The sequence below is a fragment of the Pelodiscus sinensis genome, chromosome 4 (genome assembly GCF_052426305.1).
Source record: "Pelodiscus sinensis isolate ZL-2025 chromosome 4, ASM5242630v1, whole genome shotgun sequence".
Classification (NCBI taxonomy): domain Eukaryota; kingdom Metazoa; phylum Chordata; order Testudines; family Trionychidae; genus Pelodiscus; species Pelodiscus sinensis.
The window spans coordinates 49,502,741-49,529,728 of NC_143055.1; the positions used below are offsets into that span (position 1 = coordinate 49,502,741).

Below are 26,988 nucleotides of genomic sequence, written 5' to 3' on the forward strand. Positions count from 1 at the left end.
TATGTCTACACAGCAGTCATTATTTCAAAATAACTTTTCTAGCATCTACACAAGCCAACTGCTATTTTGAAATTAATTCAAAATAGCAAAGGGCTTATTTCGAAATTGGTAAACCTCATTCCACGAGGAATAGCACCAATTTTGAAATTGCTATTTTGAAATAAGCACTGTGTAGATGCTTATGTTGAAATAGGGGGCCTCCAGCCCTTCCCAGGGTGCCCTGCTGGCCGCCCTGACCACAAGGTAACTTCTGACCTGATGCCCTGCTGAAACCAGTTCCAGCTGGCCTTAAATGTGATTCAGCACCCAATCAGTGTGGACGCACTATTTCAAAATAGCAAAAAGCTATTTCGAAATGCATTTTGTGTGTAGACACGTTATTTCGAAATAACTATTTCGAAATTAGATATTTCGAACTAATGCTGTAATGTAGATATACTCTTAGAGACTAACAAAATATATATAGTATCATGAGCTTTCATTGGCATAACCCACTTCTTTAGATGAGTGTAGCAAAAGGCATAGAAACCCCAAAATTCAGAGGTAATAGAAACCTCAAAATTTTGGGGTTTCTATGCCTTTTGCTCTACTTGTATATGTTTTGTTACTCTCTAAGGGTACGTCTACACTACAGCGCTAGTTCGAACTAACTTAGTTCGAATTAGTTCGAACTAGCTTAGTTCGAATTAACTAACGCATCTAGAACTAAAAACTAGTTCGAACTAGCATTTTGCTAGTTTGAACTAGTAAGTCCACATTGAGTGGACTCTGAACAGGGCTTAAGGATGGCCGGAAGCAGTGCCGGCAGGGCATAAAAGGAGGACTTAGAGCATGGAGCTGCTGTCTCAGGCTAGCCGAGGGCTGCGCTTAAAGGGTCCCGACCCCCACCCCGGACACACAGTTCTAAGGGGTGCCCCGCTTGCAAAGAAGTTCTGGCTTGGAGTGCCCTGAGTGCCCACACTGGGCACATCACACCACTCGGCCATCAGCCCGGCTGCACTTGCCGCAGGCTGCCATCTGGGGAGAGGGAGTAATTGGGGGGCTGCAGGAGAGCTTCCACCCCCAGAAGCCCGCAGAGCCAGCCCAGTCCTCCCCATCGGGGGCTCGTACCCCATTCCTCCCTCACCTCCTTCCACTTACCCTTCCCTAGCCCCCCTTCTTATTGATGTACAAAATAAAGATAACGTTTCTTCCAACATTGACTCTGTCTTTATTGAAAAAAACTGGGGGAGACTGGGAAAAGGAGGTGGGAGAGGGGAAGAGAAAGGCTGGGAGAGGGGAGGGCAACTAACATGATCAGGGGTTGGGAACAGGTCCCAGATGAAGAAAGGCTACAGAGACTGGGACTGTTCAGCTTAGAAAAGAGGAGACGGAGGGGGGACAGGATAGAGGTCTCTAAAAGCAGGGGTTGGGTGGAGAGGGTGCAGTCAGAAAAGTTCTTCCTGAGTTCCCATAAAGAAGGACTAGAGGACACCAAAGGAAAGGAATGGGTAGCAGGCTTGAAACTAGTAAGAGAAAGTTGTCCTTGACAAAGCAAATAGTTAACCTGTGGAACTCCTTGCTGCAGGAGGCTGTGAAGGCTAGAACTAGAACAGAGTTTAAAGGGAAGTGTGATAAAGTGATGGAGGTTGGGTCCATGGAGTCCTATTAGCCAGAGGGTAGGAGTGGTGTCCCTGCCCAAAGTTTGTGGAAGGCTGGAGAGGGATGGCACGAGACAAATGGCTTGGTCATTGTCTTCGGTCCATCCCCTCCAGGGTCCCTAGGGTTGGCCGCTGTTGGCAGACAGGCTACTGGGCTAGATGGACCTTTGGTCTGACCCAGTACGGCCATTGTAAGCTCAGGGCTCAGGGTCGGGGGTCTCAGTGGACCCCCTTGATTTTCATGCACACCTGCTCCTGGGTGGCCAGGCTGGCAGCTCTCCTGCCCTAGACGGCCACTTTCCTGTGCCTAGTGCGGAGATCGTGGACGAGGTCCACGATGTCCGCACTAGCCCAGGAAGGTGCCCGCCTCTTGCGGTCCAGGGCAAGCTCCCGGGAGCCGCCAGCCTGGTCCCGGCAAGAGGGGGTGGGCTGGGGGGCATCGGGTGGGTGGCTCTGTGCCGTGCCAGGTGCAGGGTCTGCTAGCTGGGTGCTGGCAGGCTTGCACCTGGCACGGGCACCGTAGCCAGCCCGTGCCCCTTTAAGGGGTCCGGGGCCGGGAGGGGGGCATAGAGTTTCCCTGGTGTTGGCCAGAGTGGCCACCAGGGAAACCTGGGGAGGGCTAGCCTCCCACTAGTTCGAACTAAAGGGCTACACAGCCCTTAGTTCGAACTAGCTAGTTCGAACTAGGCGTTAGTCCTCATAAAATGAGGTTTACCTAGTTCGAACTAAGCGCTCCGCTAGTTCGATTCAAATTCGAACTAGCGGAGCGCTAGTGTAGCACCTATTAAAGTTAGTTCGAACTAACGTCCGTTAGTTCGAACTAACTTTGTAGTGTAGACATACCCTAAGGTGCTACAGGACCACTCTTTGTTTTTTTATTTATTTATTTATTTTGAGAATAGTGTGTGCCAAGATTCTAGCTACAGAATTCAATAAAGAAGATGCCAGTCTTGACAAAAGCTTCAGGGGTAGCCAAGTTAGTCTGTACAGGATAAACTAAAAAAACAACAAATGGTCTGGTAGCACTTTATAGACTTTGCAGACTGTGCCCACAAAAGCTCATGATACCATCTACATGTTTTGTTAGTCTATAAAGTCCATGAGGGCAGGGGACTGCACTCGATGACCTCTCAAGGTCCCTTCCAGTCCTAGTATTCTATGATTCTATGATTTGTTGTTTTTGGACAAAGCCAGTCTTCAAAGTCTGCCAACCAGATTCTTCTACCGTGCAGTAGAATGAAGGGAAATACTACAGCTTTTGCAGTCTGCCTAGACTGAGAAGAGACATATTCTAAATATTATTGCTAGCTGTTATTTTTCTTAAGTATTTTCTGGCCTTGGGGAATTTGGGATTCAGGCTTAAGTACAGTATACATCATGGGGAGAAAATTGGAATTTTGATTAACATGTTTGAATCTAGCTTGGGCTTTATACAGGCAAATATACAGTAAGGCTGTCTCTAGACTACATGCCTCTGTCGGCAGAGGCATGTAGATGAGGGTTGTAGGCAAAGGGAAATGAAGCCGCAATTTAAATGATCGCGGCTTCATTTACATTTACATGGCTGCCGCGCTGAGCCGACAAACAGCTGATCAGCTGTTTGTCAGCTCGCGCGCTAGTCTGGACATTCCCCCGTCGACATCAAAGCCCTTTGTCGGCAGCCCCGTTATTCCTCGTGGAATAAGGGCTGATCAGCTGTTTGTCGGCTCAGCGCGGCAGCCATGTAAATGTAAATGAAGCCGCAATCATTTAAATCGTGGCTTCATTTCCCTTTTCCAAAACAACAAATCTACATGGCTCCGTCGACGGAGCCATGTAGTCTAGACGTACCCTAAGATACATCTGTGCATATTTTTTGTGATCAGGTCTCTTGTATCCAGTTTTATGTTACTATCTGATCATCTACCATTCAATGTGTATTTTAAGGTCTTTACAGGTCAAAATAATGATTTTTATGATACTGAATTGTGTTAGGGGGAATTTTCAGGTTTCAATAGCATATTGAGCTTCCTCAATGTTTATTACACTTTAATTTTAATTTCTACTCTGGGACTCAACGCTTTGCGAACCTGTTTCCGCCTCATGATTTTTTAAAGAATGCAGAATATGGTCACATGGTCTTGCAAAATTGCCCATTAAAATACTGCATCATAAAATATTTTGAAAGTAAAAACTGCACTTAAAGTCCACACTGAGAGTGAACAAATGAAAACTTGGCAATTTAAGGTTGAATTACAGCTCACTTGTAATCAAAAGTTATGGAAGGGTTGTTATTTCTATTTTGCATGGAGCATATTAACTGTTTATTTCAGTCTTCCTTCCATGAATTATTTTGCAGTAGTACTCTAAATCAAAACATCATGCTTATTTTCATTTTTCAAAATACCAAACCATCCGGTACCGTGGATGGCAGGAAATTCAGTGAAATTGTGCTGCTTTTTAGGAGATTCTTGCTGTAACGTGTGCATTGTCTAGGATATCAAAGCATCTTCCTAAGGTGAATAATTTCTCTGAAAGATCTGTTCTCTTATGAGTTGTGGATGGCACAGTGTCATTTTTTCTGTGTGCTGTAATCCCTGCTGGTATACTCTTAGCTGCTCCTTTCTATAGTGAAAGAGTATCCTTGACAAAAAATTTGTGTTTAAATACAACTTTTTAAAAGTGGTTTTTTTAGGTATGTGCAAAAAAAGAATGAATGTTTTAATATACACACTTATTTTATTGTGTTCTGCTTTTGTTGTGTACTTACAGAATAGCATTGTGGCCCTGTGCCCATATTTTAGAACCGAAAAAAAAAGTTTTTTTTCTATTTCCCTGCAGGATCATGGCTCTGTCAAGATACCCAATTGTGAAATCCAGACATCACCTTCTCCCATCGCCAGAGGGAGAGATTGCACCAGCCATCTCTATGACTGTCAACTTCACTGGGAAGCTGGTGGATTTTGTTGTTGCTCACTTTGGAAATGAAGAGTGTGTGCTTTTTTTTTAAAATTTAGTTACATAGAAAATGCAAAGCAAAATGTAATTAACATTAGGTAGTGGTTTTTGTAAAATGTCCTTTAAACATTTTCCACCATAATAATTGCTTTTTAACCAGATATTATGATAAAGTTAGTGGTTTGGGAAAGGATCTTGATTTATTAATTTATGGTAGAAATGTGTCCTGGAAAACTCAAATGTATCCAAGTTTACATTGCTACAGACCTTGCAAAGCTACTGTGTTCTGTTTAGTATCTACAGTACTTGAAGTCATGATTGGCTTTGAAACTATATTGGATTCCTTGCCCTTTCCTCAGCCTCCTTCCTCTCAGTAGTTAGAGTTCTATTGTGTTCTGTCATGGAGAGACAGACTCAGGTATAGGTAGAAGGCATACTTTGTGAGTTGGTAAGAAATTATAGGGCCTCAATGTAGGGTGTTTTTCCCCTCTCCACTGAAGGATACAATTCTGAGATTTCTAATATGATACATTGTGTAAAACATGGAGAAAGCAAGAAAAAAAACCAAGTTCATTATTTTTACTAGACAGCTAAAACTGGAAGTATAAAACCTGACCTCCAGCTTCTGAAATGAAGACTTGCATTGATAAATCAAAAGCTTGAAGGGATTAGTAAATATATTGTCTTTCTCAATCTTTTATTTAAAAGATTATGGCTGTATAATATATATTAATAATCAGGCGAGTTTTATGAATCTTTAAGTAGCTATAGTTTATTTTGCTTTATTCTACACCAGTGTTTCTTAAACTGTGTTCCGTGGCACACTAGTGTGTTGCAAGGCAGTTGGAGGTGTACTGCAGAGAACAACAGAGTTCAAAATGGCTGCCCTTAAAGGGCTCAATAATTTCCCCTCCCTGACTTTTTTTTGCTCAATAACTTTTCCCCGTCCTCTTTTTTTTTTTCTTCTCTCAACAAAAAATCATTGGTGTTCCAAAAAAAAAAAAATTGTTTGGTGTTCCTCCATCTTAAAAAGTTTAAGAAACACTGTTTTACACGGTACCTAATATTAAGATCCCAATTATTAGATTTAAAGATGTATCTCTTAATTTCTGTAATTTTATGCATGATAAATATAAATCAGATAAGGAATATAATACACAAAAAAGCTTCTGAAAACAGAAGGAGTTTGTTAGCAGAGCCAGGACCAGGAATGGAGCAAGCTCGCACTCCCTCACTTCCTCCCCTTATGGGACCCCAGTCATGTCCCTCCCAATGTTCCTCCAGTTTAGGGCCCTCTTTGCATAAAACCTATGAAGCATAGTTAAGCAGCTTCCAGTTTACTCTGTGTTTAATTGTTACTCATAAGGCTGTATTGTGTATATGGCATTTTAAACTAATGAATGGACAATACTTAAACAGAATTCTGCCCTGAGGAAATCCCAGGCTAAACATGCAAGAAATGTGAGTTGTACTGGAACAGCAATACTGGTGGTAATTCCATAAACTCACTCATTATAATTATGTAAGAAAGCAAGCTGAAAGTGTCTGGCCATAACCGCCTGCTAAAAGGGTGGCCAGGATCTAAGAGAATGTGAGAAGTGACTACCAGAATTTGCTTCCTTATGCCCATCCATTTAGTTCTCCCAAACCCTTTCCCACCTAAGAAGCTGAACTCCTAGGCTATGTCTACACTGGCCCCTTTTCCGGAAGGGGCATGTAAATTTCATGAGGCGTAGTAGGGAAATGCGCGGGGGATTTAAATATCCCCCGCGGCATTTAAATAAAAATGTCCGCCGCTTTTTTCCGGCTTTTAAAAAAGCCGGAAAAGAGCGTCTACACTGGCCCCGATCCTCTGGAAAAAGCGCCCTTTTCCGGAGGCTCTTATTCCTTTGAAGTAGGAATAAGAGCCTCCGGAAAAGGGCGCTTTTTCTGGAAGATCGGGGCCAGTGTAGACGCTCTTTTCCGGCTTTTTTAAAAGCCAGAAAAAAGCGGCGGACATTTTTATTTAAATGCCGCGGGGGATATTTAAATCCCCCGCGCATTTCCCTACTACGCCTCATGAAATTTACATGCCCCTTCCGGAAAAGGGGCCAGTGTAGACGAGCCCCTAGGGTGTATCTAGACTACAGAGTTTTGTCGACAAAACTATTGTCGACAAAACTTTTGTTGACAAAACTATACCTGCGTCTACACTACTGCTGAGTTCTGTCGACATAACGTCGACAGAACTCAGCAGTTTTGTCGACACTGGTAAACCTCATTTTACGAGGCATAACGCCTTCTGTCAACAGAGTTCTTTTGACGGAAGGTGTTATTGCATGTAAACTGTCCTTGCATCTACACTGTCATGTCGACAAAGCAGCTTGCTTAGTCGACAGAACTGAATGTAGTGTAGACGCTCTTTGTCGACAGAAGATTTGTCGACAGTATCTGTCGACAAAACTCTGTAGTCTAGACGTACCCCAGTGAGCTGGATTTGTTGGAAACCATCTTATTAATTAAACTGAATTGATCTGAAAGAGCTCCCAATTTGTCCTCTAAAAGAAAGCTTAAAGCAGGCAGCCAATCACTTCTATTTTTCTGTTCAACTTTGTGTCCCCACCCAAAGAATCTGACTTTCAGGTAGTAAAGAAAGGAGAAGCACATTCTAATACACAGTGGGAGAAATTGGCCATAGGGAGAGGAATGCAATTGCAGACAAATGAAATTGCAAAAGAAGCGCGGATTTGAATTTCCCACACTTCATTTATATAATCACGGTGGCCACTTTTCTGAAATACCGTATTCCAAGAAAAAAACCATGGTCCTCACGGGGTTATTTTGAAAAGAAACTCTTCCTTCAAAATAACCCTTAAACCTCATTTTTTAAGGAGAAGGGTTATTTCGAAAGAAGGGTTTCTTTTCAAAATAATCCCATTTTTTCTCGAAATATGGTATTTTGGAAAAGTGGCCAGCTGCCATTATGCAAATGAAGTGAGAAATTCAGATCTATGCTTCATTTGCAATTTTGTTTGTCTGAATTTGCATTCCCCTCTTGAAGGAGGAATGCAATGTAGACATACCCAAAGACTGCAGTACTGGGGAGTCAGAAAAATTCTCACATGCACAGAAACAGGAGCGGAGGGAATGCTGTTGGAAGCCGTAAGGCCAACTCTGATCCCTCTGGCTGCACAGTTGCTGACAAGTTGGCCCACCTTGGTTGGTCTCCTAACCCTTTGATTTGCTAGGAGTAATGCTGAGTGTCTTGCTCAGTCAGTGGTCCTTTAAAAGGTGAAGCATGAGAGAATAACAACACAGCAAGTCCTCTGTCTCTTGGCACTTGATCAAAGGGCCAGAAGGAAAAAAATAGAAACAATCATCTCCTCTAGTAGCTCTGGGGAAGGGATGGAGCTCAGTGCTTAGTGCCAGCATTCTTACCTTCTGATCAGCCTAGAGTTCTCTCCTGTACAACTCTTCCCTGACCATTCCACCCTCCCTTTCAGCAGCATTCCTGTAGTGACTTAAAGTCTCCAGCCCAGTTTTCTATTGATTTAGAGAATACTAGTGTTACCAATTCTTGCAAATTTCTCGAGTCTTGTGATGTTGGGAAGATTTTTTTCTTAAAAGCCTCAACTCCAGGATTCAAGTGATTATTAGGATCTCAGCTTTCACTTTAAAAAATTCTAGCCCTTATAAATACAAATAGAAGTTTGAAAATGTGACCTGACTGCAAATGAAAACCTCAGAAGCCTCCTTTCAGGGAGGAACTTGCTTTTCGCACACACCTGAGCTCCAGAACCTTTGGAGAAGAAGCACAAGATCACCCCATACCAAGCATTGCTCTGTTTATCAGTTTATAATGCTACTGTCAGCTTGTGAAGGAAGCAGATCCAAAGTTGTATTAATTCGTTATTGTTGTTTTGAAAGTGGGGAACAGTAATCAGAAACCATAACTTTTAAAGTAATCAAGGGTTCTTTTTTTAAAAAAAAATGGAATTATATCAGTGCAAGTCTTCTCTCACAGAGATGTATTGGAGGACCTGTGAGGAAGATAGCTAGTTCAGCACAGAGCTTTGTATAGGTCTGGACCAGTGTCTTTTTTAAACCATTCTTTTGTTTGGCTTGTGTCCAGGCTATTCCCCACTCTGCCACTTCGAGTGCAGAATGTGGGGGCCTGCAAGAGACTTTAAAATAACTTGCCATGAGAGGCTTCTGCTTAAACTTCCCAAGGTCACAGTTTCATTGGATGGTATGCTGCTATCACCCAAATGCAAAAAACAAATAAAACAAATCATTGAAAGCCAGGAAGACACACTGGAATTTCTTCATGTGAGGTAACTCCAAGCTCTTTAACTGTCCCTTAGGAAAGAAACTGAAAACAAACTGTACTTAACAAACTATTAACAAACTCTTAATAGCTGGCCTTCAGTTTCAGCCACATAGACACATAACCTCCTGCCTTCTAGGACACAGAAATTGGATTATAGTATTAAAAAGTGATTTTATTAACAAAACAAAGAAAATATATTTGGTAGAGATGCTTGGTTGCTGGTTATTACAAAGTAACAACAACAACAAAAAAACAGATTAAAGCACAACAAATTGCTTCCCTGGGATTCAGTTTCAGGTATAGTGTACGGAGGGGAGAGGATGTCTTAACCCGGCACAGAGAAATCCCACAAACCAAGAAAATAAAGAGAATAACCTGATTATGTCTAATTAAACATTCCCTGTTCTACTTACATCTCTGTTGTTCCAAAGTTTAGGGTTTTTTTCTTAGACATGGATATTGCTGGGAAATCCATGCCTTATTCCTGCTCAGTCCATGTCTCTCCCAGCTCCTCTCTGAACTCACATGCAAAGGAGATTAGAGCAGGCAAATCTGATTCATTTCAAATTTCTCCCACTGTCTTCCCATTGGCTCTCATGGCTCTCTGCCAACACTTCCTTGATACACACTGTTCTGGATCTAACCCTTTAATTACTAAATGCTGGGATGTTTAGAAAAGGGTAGTACCCTTCCAATACATCACACCTTGTGTTAAGCGTGTGTTAGCTGTAGGAGGAAGTAGACCAGCTCCATTACTTGGATCACTGTTATTTTTATTGGAATCATTTAGAAACCCAGTAAATACAATAAGAGCAATAAGAAGGTATATTCTGGCCATAAGCATTTTGTTCTGCAGATTTACAATTCAAATATGCTGGAGAATAATGATTTTCTGGTGTTGTCCACACACACAACCTGCTCTGGTTAAACTAATATCAGTCTTTAAATTGATTTAGTTAAACCGGTGCAGACTCCTGTGTGGACACTCTTAAATTTAGTTTATGCCAGGCTTATTGGTGTAAATCACAGTGATTCAAGTTACCAAATTAAGCTAAACCTGAATCGAGCGGATTTTATGAATGTCCACATAGGAGTTTGCACTGGTTTAATTATCAATTTAATTGTGTGTCTCATAGCCATTCACTCCACTAGCCAGTGAGCTTGCTGTAGTCACGGCTACACTCAGAGGAATAGTAATGTTTGCCCTGCTCTTTTTTTTGTTTATTTTGGCACTAGAGACCCCAGATGCAACTCACTGTCTGAGCAGTATTTGGTCCCAAATCTATAAAAAATATAGATGAGATCTCCCTTGGTACAGCTGGTGAAAGCTGATAACATGCAGAAACCTAGAAAAAAAGAGCCATAATATTATCTAAAACTGAGTCAGAGGATCTGGTTATAATCAGGGCAGTTTACAGGGACATCTGATCCAATGTAGTTTTAATCAGTTAGAACAGGTTATTTGGTCCCATGACTATGGTCTATGGTCAAGTCCTATAATGCCAGTGCAGCCTGGCATGTTTTGGAATTCACATGTTCCAGCACCATTTTTGTTGGAAGTGTTTGTGGGACCATTTTTTAATGGTGTTAGAGAAATTGTTACATTATCTAAGCGTTATTATGATTCTGTAATGCAGTGCTAGGATCTGCTTGTTCTGTCCAAGTACAATTAAAAAGTCATGTTAACATTCCAGGCAGTTATGTGCCAGTACAATTAAACTTATGGTTTAGACAGACAGACCCAAAGTCTTAATTGCACAAGATACTCAGATGAGATGCTCATGGTGATTAAAGCATTGTATAAAGCTGTTCAAGGAATATGTTGAGGAGAAAGAGGCACTTAATTGCATCTAATTTGTGGCTTAGTTCAAACATTTCAAAAGTTTAAAAAGCACCTTATTTTGTAAATGTTCATACACCTTTTTCCAATGCATAGCACATAATTTTCTGTGTTTGTCCCAGTGAGAATCTTTTTTGATATGTTTTTAAAACATATTTTTAATAACTGTTTCCCACTTCTTTCAGAGATGACTTGGACAGGAAGCTCCAGGCTATTGCAGTTTCAAACTTGCTGAAGAATAGCTCTCGACAGCTTGTATTTTTAGGATATATCACTTCAGCTCCAGGATCCAGAGATTACATAGAACTAATTGAAAATGGTAATGTTAAGGTAATGTAGAATTACTACTAACTATAGCAGGTATCTAATTTACAAAAAATAACTGACAGATTATAGGGTTACAAATACACACTTTTTTCAAAAAAATCTTAAAAAAAAATCTGTTACATTTTTCAATTACCCATTATGAACTATTAATTTACTATTAATATTATTTGAATAAAGTACCTTTTAAAATCAGTCTTTCTTTACTTACTGTCTGGATCTAATATCAGGATTCTGTTTCCTTTGCAACTTTTGACTATATCTCATGCAAATCATTTCCTTGTTCTGTGTCTACATATAGATTGTGTAACAGAGGCCTGGTCTACATTTAAAATTTATATCAACCTAGCTGTGTTGCTTAGGTCTGAGAAAAATTCACACTGTAGAACACTGTAATTAAATAGACCTAATCCCCAGTGTATACATGATTAGGTTGATGGAAGAATTCTTATATCAACCTGGATAGTGCTGCTCATGGATGTGGACTTCATACACTAATGGGGGGAAAACACTTCTGTCAGTGTAGCAAGCACCTATATTATGGCACCACAGCAGCTGTTGTGTGGACTCGCCTGATCTAAGTTTGCCTGTGAGGAAACCTCATCATATTTACTTAATTTTTCCCCATAGGATATTGACAGCACGGATAATGACAGGTGGTGTGATTATATCATGTATCGTGGACTAATAAGGTATATAAAAATTAATAATTTACTCATTTGTTTTAGATATGTTACTGTTCTCATTTTTAGATCTCATGATCTAAACCTGTATAACTCATCTGAATGGAAGAGCTTACTGTATTTAATTCTCCTCTTTAATTTACACCAAACTTTCTGATTGGCTGAAGGCAAACTACTAAACTAAATGCAGACAATTGAGTATTACATAAAGTAATATGGAACATAAAGGGATGTCAGACTTCATGCGATTTTACTTTTTCAAGTTACTATGTAAAAATGGCATGGGGGGGGGGTTCCAGCTCTTGCTTCTAAGACTTCCAAATCAAGTCTTTGAGTAAATACATAAAGACTTTATTTTCCTAAATCTCAGCCCTGCAATCTCATTCTAGAATTCTTGTTCATCGCCACCAGTGATACACATTTGGAAATGTTATCCTAGGGCTTGATCTTGTTGAGGTATTGGGCACTCTGGATCCTATTCAGAAAAGCTTTGCATTGAAGCTAATGACTGTACGGTCATGTGGTTAAAAATCCGAGATGTAGCCATGTTAGTCTGTAACTTTAAAAACAAGTAGTCTTGTCGCACCTTAGGGTATGTCTACACAGCAAAGTTATTTTGAAATAACAGCTGTTATTTCGAAATAACTTCAGTAGTGTCTACACAAGCCAACTGCTATTTCTAAATTAATTTGAAATAGTAAAAGGCTTATTTCAAAATTGGTAAACCTCATTCCACGAGGAATAATGCCAATTTTGAAATTGCTATTTCGAAATAAATGCTGTGTACACACTTATTTCGAAATAGAGGGCCTCCAGCCCTTCCCAGGGTGCCCTGGTGGTCACTCTGGCCACAACCAGGAAAACTCCTCTCCTTCCCACCCTCCCCGGAGCCCTTAAAGGGGTAGAGTCTGTTTGGCCACAGTGCCTGTGCCAGCTACAAGCCTGCCAGACCACAGCCAGCAGTTGCTGTCCGTGACCCAGTTGCCTCAGCATGAGCCAGGCAGCCAGTGCCAGCCAGCCCTCCACTGCTCCCCAGGACCAGTCTGCAAGCTCCCAGGAGCCTGCCAGGGTCCAGAAAAGGAGCGTGCCTTCCTTGTCCAGTGTGGAGATCATGGACCTGACTGAGGTTTGGCGGGAATCCTCCAATGTCCATGATCTCCACAATAGACAGAGGAATGCGGCTGTCTATAGGCGTATGGCTGCAAGCCTCGCCACCAAAGGACTCATGCGAACCCAGGAGCAGGTTTGCATGAAAATAAAGGAGATGCGGCAGGCCTATGCCAGGGCCACAGGGGGCAGCTCCCAACCAGGGGCACACCCTCTTTTGATGCCCTGGACCGCATCCTAGGGGGCCAGATGGTCTGTGCCCCCCAGGTGGTCATCCACCCTGGGGCAGAGGGTCCTGATCAGGAGACTGAGGAGGAGGAGGAGGACGGCCAGGAGCCACAGTAGTCTGGAGGGAGCGTGCCGTGCACCCAGGACCCCCGAGCCATCCCAGCAAGCCTGTCACCGGTGTCGTCCGAGGCCGGGGAGGCAACAACATGTGAGTGCCGTCACTGTCCCCTTATGTGGCGGGGGGGAGGGGGAGAGGGAGACCACAGATCACACAGCAACCTGTGCATGTGCCGTGCCAGCCCTGGGCACATGGCCTCAGCTGGCTGCCACGCAGGGGCCCTGGCCTGTTACCCACACGCGTGTATGTATGAAGGCACATGACATGCTCCTGACCCTGGGGTGGGACACTGCACAATGCCCTCCCTACACAAGCCCCCTCTACACAGAGGCAGGGAATATCTTCCCCCGCCCCCCGCACTATATACAGCACAGGGGCATGGGTGCAGTCACAGGCCAGCTCCCACTCCCAGGGACAGCAGGACATTCCGAACATGCACATTGGCTCCGATGGTGTGCAGACCTGCCATCCTCTCCTTGCGGGCAGGGCAGGGGGAGGGGGGGACAGGGCTTCACCCACTGTGTCCCCAGGAATAACTGACCACTTCTCTTGTTTCTCCACAGCCGCACCAGCTGCGAGTGAAGGGCACACCACTCTGCCTAGGACATCCTCTCACACGGGGGCCAGCAGGCTGACCCATAACCAGGAGGAGTACCAGTGACAGCACCTGGGGATTCTGTGAGGCCAGCACTGCACCCTGGACTACTGGGTGCATGAAGACCTGCAGCTGTGGCGGAAGAGCTGGCGGGAGCTGCTTGACCAGGGCCATGCCATCTCCGACCACCTGCGGAGCCTGGTGCAGGGATTGCTGCCTCCTGCTGCTCCAGCCCCTGCTGCCTCCCCAGCTACCGCTCCTCCTCCCCCTCCCGCTTCTTCCTCCCCTCCGTCCCCCCTCACCCTCCATACCCTTCCACCCTGGGTATGCCGAGGCCCCTGCACCCGCAGTGCTGAGAGACAGGAGAGCCAGCAAGACCCCCCAACCCTGAGCTGCTCCTTCCCGTTCTTCCCCTTGCCTCCCCCTTCCAGCTTCCTCCTACTAGGTTTCCCCCTCCCCTCTCCCACTCTCATTCCCCTCCCATCCCAGGTTTGTTCAATAAAGAGAGTTTGTTTTTGTCAACACGTGTCTTTATTTACATGAGGAATGGAGGCTAGGGAAGGGGTCAGTGAAAGGATATGAGGCTGGAATAAGGCAAAAGCCCCCAATGGGGCACACCAGGAAGACTTCAGTCCTCCTCTGGGTGGAAGCTCTCCCGCAGGGCCTCCCGGATACTGACAGCCCCCCGATGGGCCTCCTGGCTGGCAGCCATGCATGGCTGTGTGTACAGGCCAGCCAAGTGGTCGGCCTCTGCCATCCAGCCTGGCAGGAAAGTTTCCCCCTTCCTCTTGCACAAATTGTGCAGCACATAGCACGCTGCCACCACACGCGGAACATTCCACTCAGAGAGGTCCAGGCGGGTAAGGAGGCATCTAAAATGGGCCTTCAGCTGGCTAAACGCCCCCTCCACCATGATGCGGGCCCTGCCGAGCTTGGCATTAAAGGCCTGTAGGGAGGGGTTGAGGTGTCCTGTGTAGGGCTTCATGAGCCAGGGTTGTAGGGGATAGGCTGCATCCCCCACCAGGCACACAGGCACGTCCACGTCCCTGACCCTGATGTGGTGGTTGGGGAAGAAAGTCCTGGCATGCAGCCTTTGGCACATGGAAGAATTGCAGTAAACCCACGCATTGTGTGCTTTGCCGGACCAGCCCACATTAATGTACATGAAGTGGCCCCAGTGGTCAGGATGATGGAGAAGTATCCCTTCCGGTTTATGTACAAGGAAGCCTGGTGTTCTAGGGCATGGATGGGGATGTGTGTCCTGTCAATAGCCCCCAGCAGTTGGGGAAGCCCAGGGTGCCAGACCCCTTGATCACTGTGTCCACATCAGTGAGGCAGATGACTCTGTGGACCAGCACTCTGTTGATGGCCTTGACCACCTGCAGAGGGACACACAAAACCGAGAGTCACTTGGGTGCCAGGGTGGCTGAGAGTGCTCCTTCCCCGCCACTGCCCTATGCTCCCACTCCCCAGGAGCAACCCCCCTGCAATGCTGGCCACCGCGGGCAGGCCGTAGTGTGGGTGGGACAGAACAAACCCTCCTGTGGAGGGAACTTGCACCACCTCCCCCACTTTTCCCTACGGCATCCTATCCCCTCCTTGCACCCTCCCCCCTCCTGGCACAATGGCTGGAGATTGCCATACCTGCATGAGCACTGCTGCGATGGTGGATCTCCCCATGCTGAATTGGTTCCCCATGGATTGGTAGCTATCCGGGGTGGAGAGCTTCCATAGGGCGATGGCCACACGCTTGTGGAGGGGAATGGCGGGCCTCCCGTGCGTGTCCCATCACTGCAGAGCAGGGGCAAGCCACTCACAGAGCTCGAGGAAGGTGTCCTTCTTCATCCTGAAGTTCTGGGTCCATTGTTGGTCTCCCCAGAGCTCCAGGACAATGTGGTCCCACCAGTCGCTGCTGGTGTCCAGACTCCAGATGCAGTGGGGCACGCTGGCGTCCAGGAGCTGCAGCTGCTCCACGTACCTCAGGAGGGTCCAGATGACGGCATGGGGGTTGGGCTGCAGCAGATGCTGCAAGGCAGCCTGCAGAAAGTGCAGCCAGTCTTGCAGCAACGCATCCAAAAGAAGCACCAGAGTGCCCAGGGGTGGCTCCGGCTCCATGGTGCAGAGTGCTGTGGTGTTCTGAGTGAGGGCAACCAGAGCATGCAGAGAAAAAAATGCTTTGCTCTCCCTCAGCGAGGGAAACCTGAGAACCAGCTGTCCAGGGGGGTCCCTTTAAGCACAGGCCTCAGATAGCCTCAGGCAGCAGCCACACAAAGTAACTGCCTTCTGGAACCAGTTTCAGCTGGCCTTAAATGCGATTCAGCGTCCAATCGGTGTGGACACGGTATTTCGAAATAGCAAAATGCTATTTCGAATGCATTTTGTGTGTAGATGCGTTATTTCGAAATATCTTATTTCAAATTAACTATTTCAAAATTAGATATTTTGAAATAACGCTGTTGTTTAGACGTACCCTAAGAAACTAACGAAAATATATAGGGTCATGAGCTTTCATGGGTAAAACTCACTTTGTCAGATAAGTCCACATGTTAACCACATGCTTAAGTGCTGTGCTGAATGCTTAGCACCTTGCAGCATTGAGCCTCTATTAAATAATTCTGTTCATGATTCATGAGCCAGAATAGAATTCAGCTCATTCTAGCATAGCTCTATAGAGTCTGCAGTGTTAACAGGACTGAAAAGGAGTAAACTATATTCTCAGTAAGGAGACTGACTACACATAGAAAAATGCTGTATTGAGAAAGATGACATTTATAACACAACTTATTATTAATGCCTGTGTTTTAAATTCACTCTTTTCCCCTGAATATTTGTTGGAAACTTTCACATGGACTTAACTGAAAAAAGTTAAGACATACAATATGTTTTAATAACAATACAGCACAATATAGTGTACGCTTAACATTTAATATGTGCCTGCTTAACATGTTTTTGCGATAGCACGATTTTTTTTAAGGGAATGTTTTTTGAATTACATGACTATCCCCAGAATAACATGATTTCCCAGCTGGCCCGTTGCCGGCGGCTACATGGGGCTTCCCCTGCCTCCCTACAAAGCAGTGGAGGGTTTGCCGCTCACCGCGCCATTCCCCGCTGACTCCCCCTCGCTGGACGTCTTGCCCCCTCTCTTCTGCCCCCACTTGCAGGCCGGCAGCTGCGTTTCCCCAGCCAGCCCATTGCTGGCAACTGCGCGGGGCTTCCCCCGTCTCCCTGCAAAGTGGTGAAGGGTTCGCCGCTCGCCTCACCATTCCCCAGTGACCCTCCCCCTCCTCGCCGGACGCAATGCGAGTCCCGGCAGACCCATCACAGGGGCATACTCCCAACCCAATGCCCCTCCCCTCCCCTCTTCCCCAGAGCCAAACACCTCCCCTCCCTGCTGTAACCCAGTCCCCTTTCTCCCCCAACCTTATATCTCGGTCCCAACAGACACCACCGCTTGAAACGCAACCCCCACCTTTTCCATTATTTTCAGTGGGAAAATTGACCCCTCATAACACGTTTTCACTTAACATGATCATTTTCTGAAGCATATCTATAGTGTTAAATGAGGAATTACTGTATAGTGCTTTCTAAATAACATTTGTACCCTTACATCTGACTTTCTGTGTGTTTTCGTGGGCACTTACACTGTTTTTCAGTTTTTTCATATTCAAAATTTTGTTGTGAAGCTTATATTTGGAGAGTGATTTGAGGTCTTTGGATGAAAGGTGTTACAGAAATGAAAAGAATTATATTAGTGAGTTAAAATAACTATTAAAGATGCTGATTTAAAAGGTATTAATGTGGTGATCTGGCTTTGACCTATTTCTCTAAGGTAATTCTGTGTTTGGATATGATAGGTTGGGTTATGCCCGCATTTCTCATGCTGGTCTGAGTGATTCAGAAGTTCAGATGGCCAAATTTAGGATTCCAGATGACTTGGATAATTATGCGGACAATGACAAAATCATCATTGACCCCAGTCAAGTTCCTGAGGACATCCATTTCAACCCATGGTCAGTGTACTAGACAAATAATTGAAGATAATCATTATTTGATTTGTATTACTAAAAAGAGAAAAGTTGAGAAGCTATCAGTTTGCAAGGTGCAATCCAGACCAGTGAGGGGTTTTCACTGCTTATTCTGTAACCATGGTTGCCTCACAATGCTTTGCAGTTGTAGCTGCCAATCAGGGCCACTGACAACAAGCAGCCAGACATCATGCAGGCCACATCCAGAGTGTCTGCATTTAGCTGCAACCCTGGTTCAGAAGCTCAGCAGCCTGTTCACAATGCTCCAGTCACACTCTGACTTCTATCAGATTTCATTACATTTGCAGAGTGACCTTAACACCCCCCATCTCAATTTTTCCTAAAATGTGTATTTTATATTGTTCTACCCTCTCCTGGACAATTCAGTTATTAAAGGTCTATTGCCCTTGTAAAGATTCAGTATTCAATAGTTTGCTATTTTAAGTAGAGCTACTAAACAATTTAAACACAACATTGAATTAGATTAAAAATAGAACAATTTTATTTTAACTACAAAGAGAGGTGTAAAGTGAGTACAAGTACAAGATACTAAAGTCAGAAATGATTTCCAGATAAAACGTTTTCTAGTAGCTACATCTTAAACATACTAGACTTGGTTCAAGGTAAAATCCTTACCACATGTTTCCAGGCATGGAATCCAGTAAAGGAGAGTCCACATTCTTTCTTCTCACTTGTGTTTGCTGAAATACAAATGTACTGTGTCTCCTGCCATCTCCTCTCTGCTGTCTCAAGGACCCTCTTTACTATTTATATGTAAACATATATTTCTTCATCTAGGATATTTCTTCCTAGGCAGGGCTGTGTGATTTTGAACATGTACTAAGAACACGGGCCGTCGGTGAAGATAGGGTGGGAGAAGCAAGCCCCCAGCCTCACCCTTCTGCTGAGGCCCCAGCTCCCATGGCAACCAGGCTGCCTCCCTGAACCCCCCACCATGGGGAGGTGGGGCAGCGCACCATATGCCATGCACACCCACCACCACCACCACAGGCTGCGTCCACCTCAGCCTCCCGGGCCTGGAGCATGGTTGGCGTGTGACTCCAGCCTACACAGCCCCAGAGCAAAGGGAGGGAGGAGGGTGCGTGGCTCTAGCCTCCCCAACCAGGAGCACATTCTACTGTAGTCATTCTGGGGACAGAGCGTGGGCAGGACCAGGCTAGTGGTTTGGGAAAGCAATTCCTTCCCCCCCTATTATACCAGACACCCATGGCAAAGGACACCATGCAAAGGGATTTCAAATCTTTACATTTAATCTTGCTACACACGTTACCATACTATCATTGATCAGCAAGGAGTTAGTTTTCAGATGATACCTAGCAAAGATGTATTTTGTACAAAGATTATTACATTAGCTTTGAGGGGTGGATGCAGGGGGGCTTTTGGTTACAGGAACAATTGGGCTTTATAAATATAACACGGGAAGCTATGTGATCTTCTGGGCTGAACACAAGATTAGGAGACCAGAGCCCTTTATTTCTATGCCTTGAGTTATTTAACCTTTCTGAACCCTAGTGTACTGCTCTGTAAAATGAAGATACCTTCTTCACATTGGTGATGTGCAGATTAATTCATGACTCTTTTTAATGTCAATGTCAGTTGCATGTTCCTGTGCACCTCTCTGGATCAGACATTTTATATAGCTGTTTGAAACAGAAAATACAATATAAATGCTAAACAGCCACTACATGAAGATTTTCAAATGTTGCATATATCTAGAATAGTATATAGTCATAACTAAACAAGTATTACAGAAAAAGAATTTTTGGAGGCATATGGTGTCATTTTCTTGCTAATTCACGGGAAGTACAGAAATAAAGATAGGCAGGAAATTTGTTTTGCACTGAAATCAGTGGGAGAAATACCTAAGTTTCATGAGGTCAGTTTCAGTATTTTTTTAGGTATTAATATCAGTTAGGTTACTCATGTGACTGAAGATTTCCACAAACTCTTTCGTATGTTGAAAGTTAGTTACCTAAAATCCATATTCAAAGTCCAGCTCTTTGTCCATTTATTTCAATACAGAACAAGTTTCTTCCTGTCCTAATTACTTTTACTCCTACTTGAAAGCAGGAAACCTTCCAAGAATATGCTTTACCCTTTTAACTATAAGTTTTAAAAAAGACATTTTTGTTTGTTTTTATATGTCTTGCCAATACTGGCATGGTGAATAAACAAAGCTGATATTTTTGTAAAAGAAAACTTCAGTAATAATCAAGAAGTAATTAAAAGCTACATTTTAAAATGTGATATGAAATGTGCTTCTTTCCATTAATCTAGGGTTTACAGCTTTCTGACATAATTTTAAGAGTAGGGAGTCTGAACAAACAGTTGGTCTGAGACTTTATGCACTCCACAGGTGAAATCCTGTCTTCGTTAAAAGTCAGTGGCAAAACCTCCATTGATTTCAGTCAGTGGAATCGGGATTTCACTGCATCTGTGCAACTCTCATTCAATTGAAGTTTCGTTTATGGAATGTCCATAGTATCGAGCCATCTTGAACTGATTTATATTTCATATTTAAATGTGTTTTTTATTCTCATTCCTTCATAACTAGAGCACATAGGTAATTATGATTTCCTTGTATCATGATGTAATTGCTGATTCTGATACAAATAGACTTGTGGCATATTGCTGCAATAGACTAAACTTTTTGTTTTCCTAAAAGCAACTTTCTATTTTATTTTATTTTTTTATTTTATTTTATTTATTTATTTTTTGCTCCAGAGATGTCATTCTGTCTAATTTGCCTTTCAGATGTGCTTGCTTTTTCCCTCCTATATTGCTTTTGGAAAAAAATGTAATCTCAGAAAGTCTGCCTTAAAATGAAGCCTAATTTAAAAACATTTGCTTCAGATTAAATGTTTATTACACTATAAAACTGTGTGATTTAATTGCATGGGTTAATTCATTTTAGCTATGTTGTAATGATTTTGCTTTGTTCATTATTTTTTCATAGGTTTGGGTCCTACAAAGATGGACACAACTACGAACATATTCATCATTTTCATATGAGTACACCCAAATATTTTAAACAGACTAAATAAAACATCATTGTGATCAGAAAGAGCCTGCAGATTTAAATCAAACTGCCAACCAACCAAAACTACATCGTTAGAGGTGTACAACTCCCAGGAAACATGATATTGTCATGGTCTTGCAATATATGATGACAAGTAATTTATTAAAATGGAAAATCTTTTCTGTAAGGTTCTCTATCTTCTTTTTAAAGAAAGAACTTGCCAGTCATTAATGTGAGGAGAGAGGAGAAGAAGTTTTGTTACATTTTATAACGCAAGTTTGTTCATTAAGTGGCTAATGTGTAGATCAGATTCTCTGCTTTACACTCATCAAAGCAGAGAGTGGGAGCTGCCAGGGAACTGGTTATGGGTCCTTTGTTTTCCCTGAGATAACTGTAGCCTTCACTAGGTGGTAATGGTTCTCCAGAGACTAACTGCCATTTGAACATATCTGCGGGACTGTCTACACAGTAGTGTTATAGTTAATAATGTTATATTAATAACAAAGTGCGCCTTTACACAGCAAGCCATTATTTCAAAATAATATCAAGATGGAGGACTCTGACTCCTGTAACCCTCATTTTATGAGGAGTAAGGGAAATCAAAGGAACAGTGTTCTTCCTTTTGACTTCCTGCTGTGTAGACAGCGCCAAAAGCTGAATTAAGCTATTTCGACTTCAGCTACACAATTAACGTAGCTGAAGTTGCATATCTTAATTTAGCTTTGTCCTGCAGGGTAGACATATGTCCCCTGTCCTGACATGCCCCTTCCACTGGGGTCTTCAGGAAGGCTGGGTATGTCAGCTCTGTACCCTCTAATGCAGGGCTGGGGAACCTATGGCCCAGGGGTCATATCTGGTTACTGGATCTGGCCCCTGAGGTTCGAGGCTCCCCTCTGCACTGGGAAGCCAGTGCTGGCATCCAGCACTGTGGCCCCCTCTAGTTCCTCACGCAGGGTTGGTTCCTTGCTGCAGGAGGGCAGAGCTCCAAGCTTCACAGACCAGAGTCTGAGAAACCAGGGCTGGATCCAACCCATAGGCTCTGCCTGGGGGCGGGAGGAAGTGGCTTTGTGCAAGTGGCTTTTCCCCCTAGCTGGGGAAACTGCAATGCAGCAAAGCATTGCCTGGAGGCTTTTCCCCTGCTGCTCCAATCGGCCATAATAGCAGCCAATAGGAGCAATAGGGGGCGATGCCTAGGAGTGATGGGGGGGACAGGGGCGGATATAGGGCAGGGCAAACGGGGCGGCCACCCCGGGCCCCGCGCTTCAGAAAGCCCCGCGCATGCGCATGGCGTCACTGCGAATGCGCCGTGGCAAAGGGGGGGCCCCGCGGAATTATGCTGCCCGGGGCCCCGCAAAACGGTCATCTGTCCCTGGGGGGGACACAGACTTCTCATGACAAACATGGAGCCTTAGTTATTGCTAAATGTTGTACAAAAGAGCAGAATCTATCTGGAAAAATGAATGCAATATCAAAATGATTAAAAAACCCTTCCCATTTTTGTATAAAAGCCATGATTAAAAGGTCGTACATATATACAGATAAAGGAAAATAATACTACAGTAAATTTGGTGGCCCTGGGTGGATTTCAGCACCATGAAAATGCATTCTGCGAGCTAATTATCATTACTATTTAACATCTATTTTAGTGCAAAATACAGCTGAGGAGCTTTAGGACTCAGACTAATCAAGAAGTAAGATTAACCACTAACACAGGTCAACCTTGCCGTAATTCAGTTGATACAAAGCTGCTGCTCATTGTTTTTTTGCCACAGACCAATTTAAATTGGAAAAAACATAAAAGGATACTATTCTTTGATCTGAAACACTGGAGCAATTACATTTTTATTATGTGGGGATCAGTCATAAATCTCACTGTAAACCCATTCCAGTGCAAAAATCCTAGCTATATAGAGGAGACAGAATTAGATTAAATCCATTGATATATCTTCTAGCTTATACCTTTCATAAACAGTGCTACATCCTTAAGTACACCACACGTTGAAGTAACATTGTAAACATGATTTATTTATATCACAGTTGTACTTACACCAGACTGTTGTCCTAAGCAATGGACACGCATAAAACATACAGTCCTTGCCCCAAAGATCTCAGTCAATATACTAGACAAAAGGTGGATCAAACAGACAGATAGTGGGAGCAGTAGCAGTGGGAGCTTCTCTGTGTTGCCTTAACCAAAGTGCTACAACTGTGCAATGGAGCCTCCCAGCCATGAGCTATATTGATGCATTCACAGCTGTATTTCTTTGCAGGGAGTGCTAGTTTTAACAAGATTGGGGAACTGAATCTAGAGCCTCATGCTATAAACCCTTGTTCACGTGAATATTTTTCTGGAACTGAACGGGTCTACTTACTGGCCTAGAGCCTCATCTGGAGTCACATTCTTAACCTGATGCTGAAAGGGTCAGGATGCCCTTACCAATTCTCTGAGCCACCTTGACTCCTACTCCTTCATTGTTGTGAGACTCTTCTCCACACTAATACATCACAGACATGAAGAGTGAACTTGAATTTGAAAGACCATTATAAACTGTTAGAAGTTGTTGTTGCATCCGTACTCAAGACCCAGTGATTCACACAAAAAGAAAACAACTGTATTATTTGTATAAGTTCTCCATATTGTGAAAAAATATTATCTCATACTTCACACATTTTTTCTATTAATTTTTTCATAAGTCATAGTCATTGATATTTATGAGCTGGTATCATTTTCACTGGTATAAATCCAGAGTTGCTCCATCAAAACCAATGGGGTAGAGCCTCAGTTGGTGTAAATCAGCATAGTTCTATTTTTTGGTGTGTTTTTTTTTGTTCCCGTGTATACTTGTTTGCAATAGCTGAGGATCTGTCCCAGTTGCATTATACCAATGTAATATCATTGTGAGAGGAAAATAAAGCCACTGAATACAGTCAACATTGACACCTAAAAACTCTCCCCCCTTTCTTAAGCTATCATATACTATGAGGTTGCACAGAGTCGCGAGTCCTGCTTAGCACAAGTATATTTGGAGAATATTGCAGGAGGTTTATAAAAGAATCAAGACTACATTAGATTAGGTGTTTAAAGCACATTCAATTAGTGCTCTGGGTTATTTTAGTATCAGTGCAGCTCTGCATCATCTTTTACTCTTGGCAGATGGTAACATTTTACAATATAGAGCTGAGTGAATTGACAACAGGGCCTCTTGGAGGAAACCCATCCCAGGGAAAAAAATTATTTAAAAAAGAAGAAGAAGAAGAAGAAGAAGAAGAAGGGTTCAGCAGAAGGGTTTCCAGGTGTCAGATTTTTTAATGGAATATCTGGTTGAAGAGGGAGCATGGCAGACTTCACCAACAGCCCTTACAACTATGGCTGAGGTTGGTATATTCATTTGACCAGGAAAATCAGTCTTGCCCTCCCATCTTATAACAACTGATATGATGACTGGACCCATAGAACATAAAAAAATGGATGCCATTCTTTATCCCCTCCTTAAAAAATGATTTAGCTGTCTTAGGGACAGGTTGGGCATCCTACCCGAATCAGCTGATTCTAGGTGGACTTGAAACCATGTATGAATTAAGGATGTTAAGTATTGGGTAATTGACTAGTTGAATAGTTGATGCATTTTTGCATGGGAGTCCCCAGCTGATCCTGGGCTCCACGCAGTGCTGCCGCTTTGAATGCTGCGAGAAGCCTGATGCCAGGCTCCCTGTGGCATTCAAAGCAGCAGCGCCATATGGAGTAGCTGACCCTGGGCTCAGTATGGCGCTGCTGCTTTGAAGTATCCCCCTCTTCTCCCCACCCTTGCTGCCTCTATCTGATAGAGGCAGTGGGGGAGGAGGGGAAGCGACTAGTCGACTATCCTGTTGACTATCCGATAAGCATTTGCTCATCGGATAATCAACTAGTCCTTCACATCCCTAGTATGAATGTCCTGCATGGTGGAGACTGACCTGCATGGTGTTTGTGCCTATTCTGCAAAACTCCACAGTACAAATTTTGAGGCACATGCGCAATCAGAGCCATCCCATCCATAAGACAGTTTGGGGCATCTGCCCCAGGCTCTGTGCTTTGGGTGCCCCTGCTGTAGTCACCCCAACTGTCTTATAGATAGAATGGTCCCTCATAGTGATGGGAGCCCACAGGGCCTAGGGTGATCTGGGGATTACCTGATGCCTCTAGTGTCGGTGGCAGGGGTCACTCTTTCTCTCCCCCTCCCTGCCCACTGCACTCACTGAGGCAGTAGGAGCCCAGAAAGTGGAGTGACACATGCAACAGCCTGTGCTACTTCCACCTTCTAGCAGCTGGGTTGTTTTGCTTCACTGCAGCAGCAGGAAACAGAGCACCCTGGGTGTCCCCTGCCCACTGCACTTTGTGCCCCTGAGTGATGCAGGGCTTGGGGGAGTGCAGCAGGCTGGGGCCAGCCTGGGCATTCCCTTTCCTGCCACCGTGGTGAAGAGGAACACAGTGGGCTGGAAGATGGGCAGTGGGGCGGAACAGAGCAGGCTGCTGGGTTTCTCTAGCTCTCACCTCCACAGTGAGTGCAGAGTGACAAGCCCATCAATGGGGAAGGGGACAGTGAGGGCAACTTCCCCGAGGCCTGGCAATTCAAAAGGGCTTGGGGCTCCAAACATTACTGCCATAGTAGCAGCAGTGGCGGCTGGAGCCCCGGGCCCTTTAAATCACTGCCCGAGCACCGTGTGGCACACTCTGGGCAGTGCTCAGGAATGGGTGAGGGCCTGTGTGTTACATGCAGTGCTGAGGGCTGGCTGTCCTCGGTCCCGCCCCTTCCAGAAGTGTGGAGCTGCTCCCCGCCCCTTGTTCAGCAGCTTGTGGAGGCTGCCAGCCCTGAGGAGGCTGCCCTCTGCTGCTGCCCCACATTGCTCAGGGAGGGGGTTTCAGGGAAGGTGTGGGAGAGGCAGAGAAGTGGTGGGAAGGGGCCGGGATGAAACGAGTACAGCTTGGAGGGAGGAGTAGAGTGGAGGTGGGGTGGGGGACTGTGCAGGCGCAGGAAAAGGGGGGATGGGTATAGGGCAGGGGTGGGCAAAAGGGCCTCCGTGGGCTGGATCTAGCCCACCAAGAGGGTTGATTCGGCCCACAGAGGCTCTGTCACTCCCCCTTCTCCAGGCCAATTTGGGCTTGGGGGTGGGAGAGAAAGTACACAAAATTTCCTCCACTCTGCCAGGAGCCGCTACACGCTCCTGGCAGGGCGGGAGGAGGCTTCACACACTCCCCCAGCCCCAGGCCGATCAGGGCTTGGAGGCAAGGGGAGCACACGAAGTTACCTCTGCTCTGTCCCTGCTGTGCGAGGAGCGTGCAGTACTTACAAGCGCTATGTGCTCCTGGCAAGGAGGGAGGAGGCTTCACGAGCTCCCTTGCCCCCAGGCCCTGATTGGCCAGGGGGTGAGGGAGCATGGGAAGTCTACTCCCACCGCCAGGGGCATGGGTGCTTAGTGAGAAGGGGGGGCAAAGGGGCTCCCCCCATCCCCAGACCAATCATAGTCTGGGGGTGGGAAAGCCCAGAAGCATCCTGGCCCCACCCCTTCTGGTGTAGCTCGGGGCCACTTCAAAAAATTTTGAAGAGGCCCCCTGCAAAAAATTATTGCTTGGGTCAGGGGGTTTGCCTCAGGCCCTATGCCTGGCAGGGGTGTTGATCTAAGTCCCCAGGCATGGCCCTGCCCACAATGCACAATATAAACAAGCGAGGAGGTATTCAGTCATCCCCCACTGTGACAATCAGAATACATCTGAAGAAGTGGGTTGTACCCACAAAAGCTCATGATACCACCATCTACATGTTTTATTACTCTTTAAGGTGCTGCTAGACTATTTGTTGTTTCTTAAGTTTTTCCAATTACAGACTAACTTGGCTACCCCTCTGAAGCTTTTAAATCAGAATACAGGCATCCTAAGGGGAGAACTGTACATTTAAGCCCCCTAAAATAAGCAATTAAATCAACTGATTGCATACAGTCAATGTATTAGAAAACCCTTATTTCAAAATAATAAGTGGAGCATCTACACTACCAAGCCTGTTATTTTGAAATAACAGGATGGTTATTTCAATTTTTTTCTGCTTTCCTGCGGGAATGAATTTATTTCAAAACAATTATTTCAGGAGTTATGATTTCGAAATAA

General features: G+C 44.5%; 1 protein-coding gene across 2 annotated transcripts in view; it reads left to right on the plus strand.

The window, feature by feature from the left end:
- CWH43 (cell wall biogenesis 43 C-terminal homolog) overlaps positions 1-21,310 on the plus strand; it is a 65,792-nt gene extending 44,482 nt beyond the window's left edge. The window contains exons 12-16 of one of the 2 annotated variants that reach the window (XM_075930447.2): positions 4,461-4,610; positions 10,912-11,056; positions 11,681-11,742; positions 17,639-17,794; positions 20,787-21,310. In XM_075930447.2, coding sequence (XP_075786562.2) covers positions 4,461-4,610; positions 10,912-11,056; positions 11,681-11,742; positions 17,639-17,794; positions 20,787-20,874 — 601 coding nt within the window. In that variant the 3' untranslated portion in view covers positions 20,875-21,310. The remainder of the gene's footprint in view (positions 1-4,460; positions 4,611-10,911; positions 11,057-11,680; positions 11,743-17,638; positions 17,795-20,786) is intronic. The other variant, XM_075930446.2, reaches the window with a different exon arrangement.
- The last annotated feature ends 5,678 nt before the right edge of the window (positions 21,311-26,988 follow it).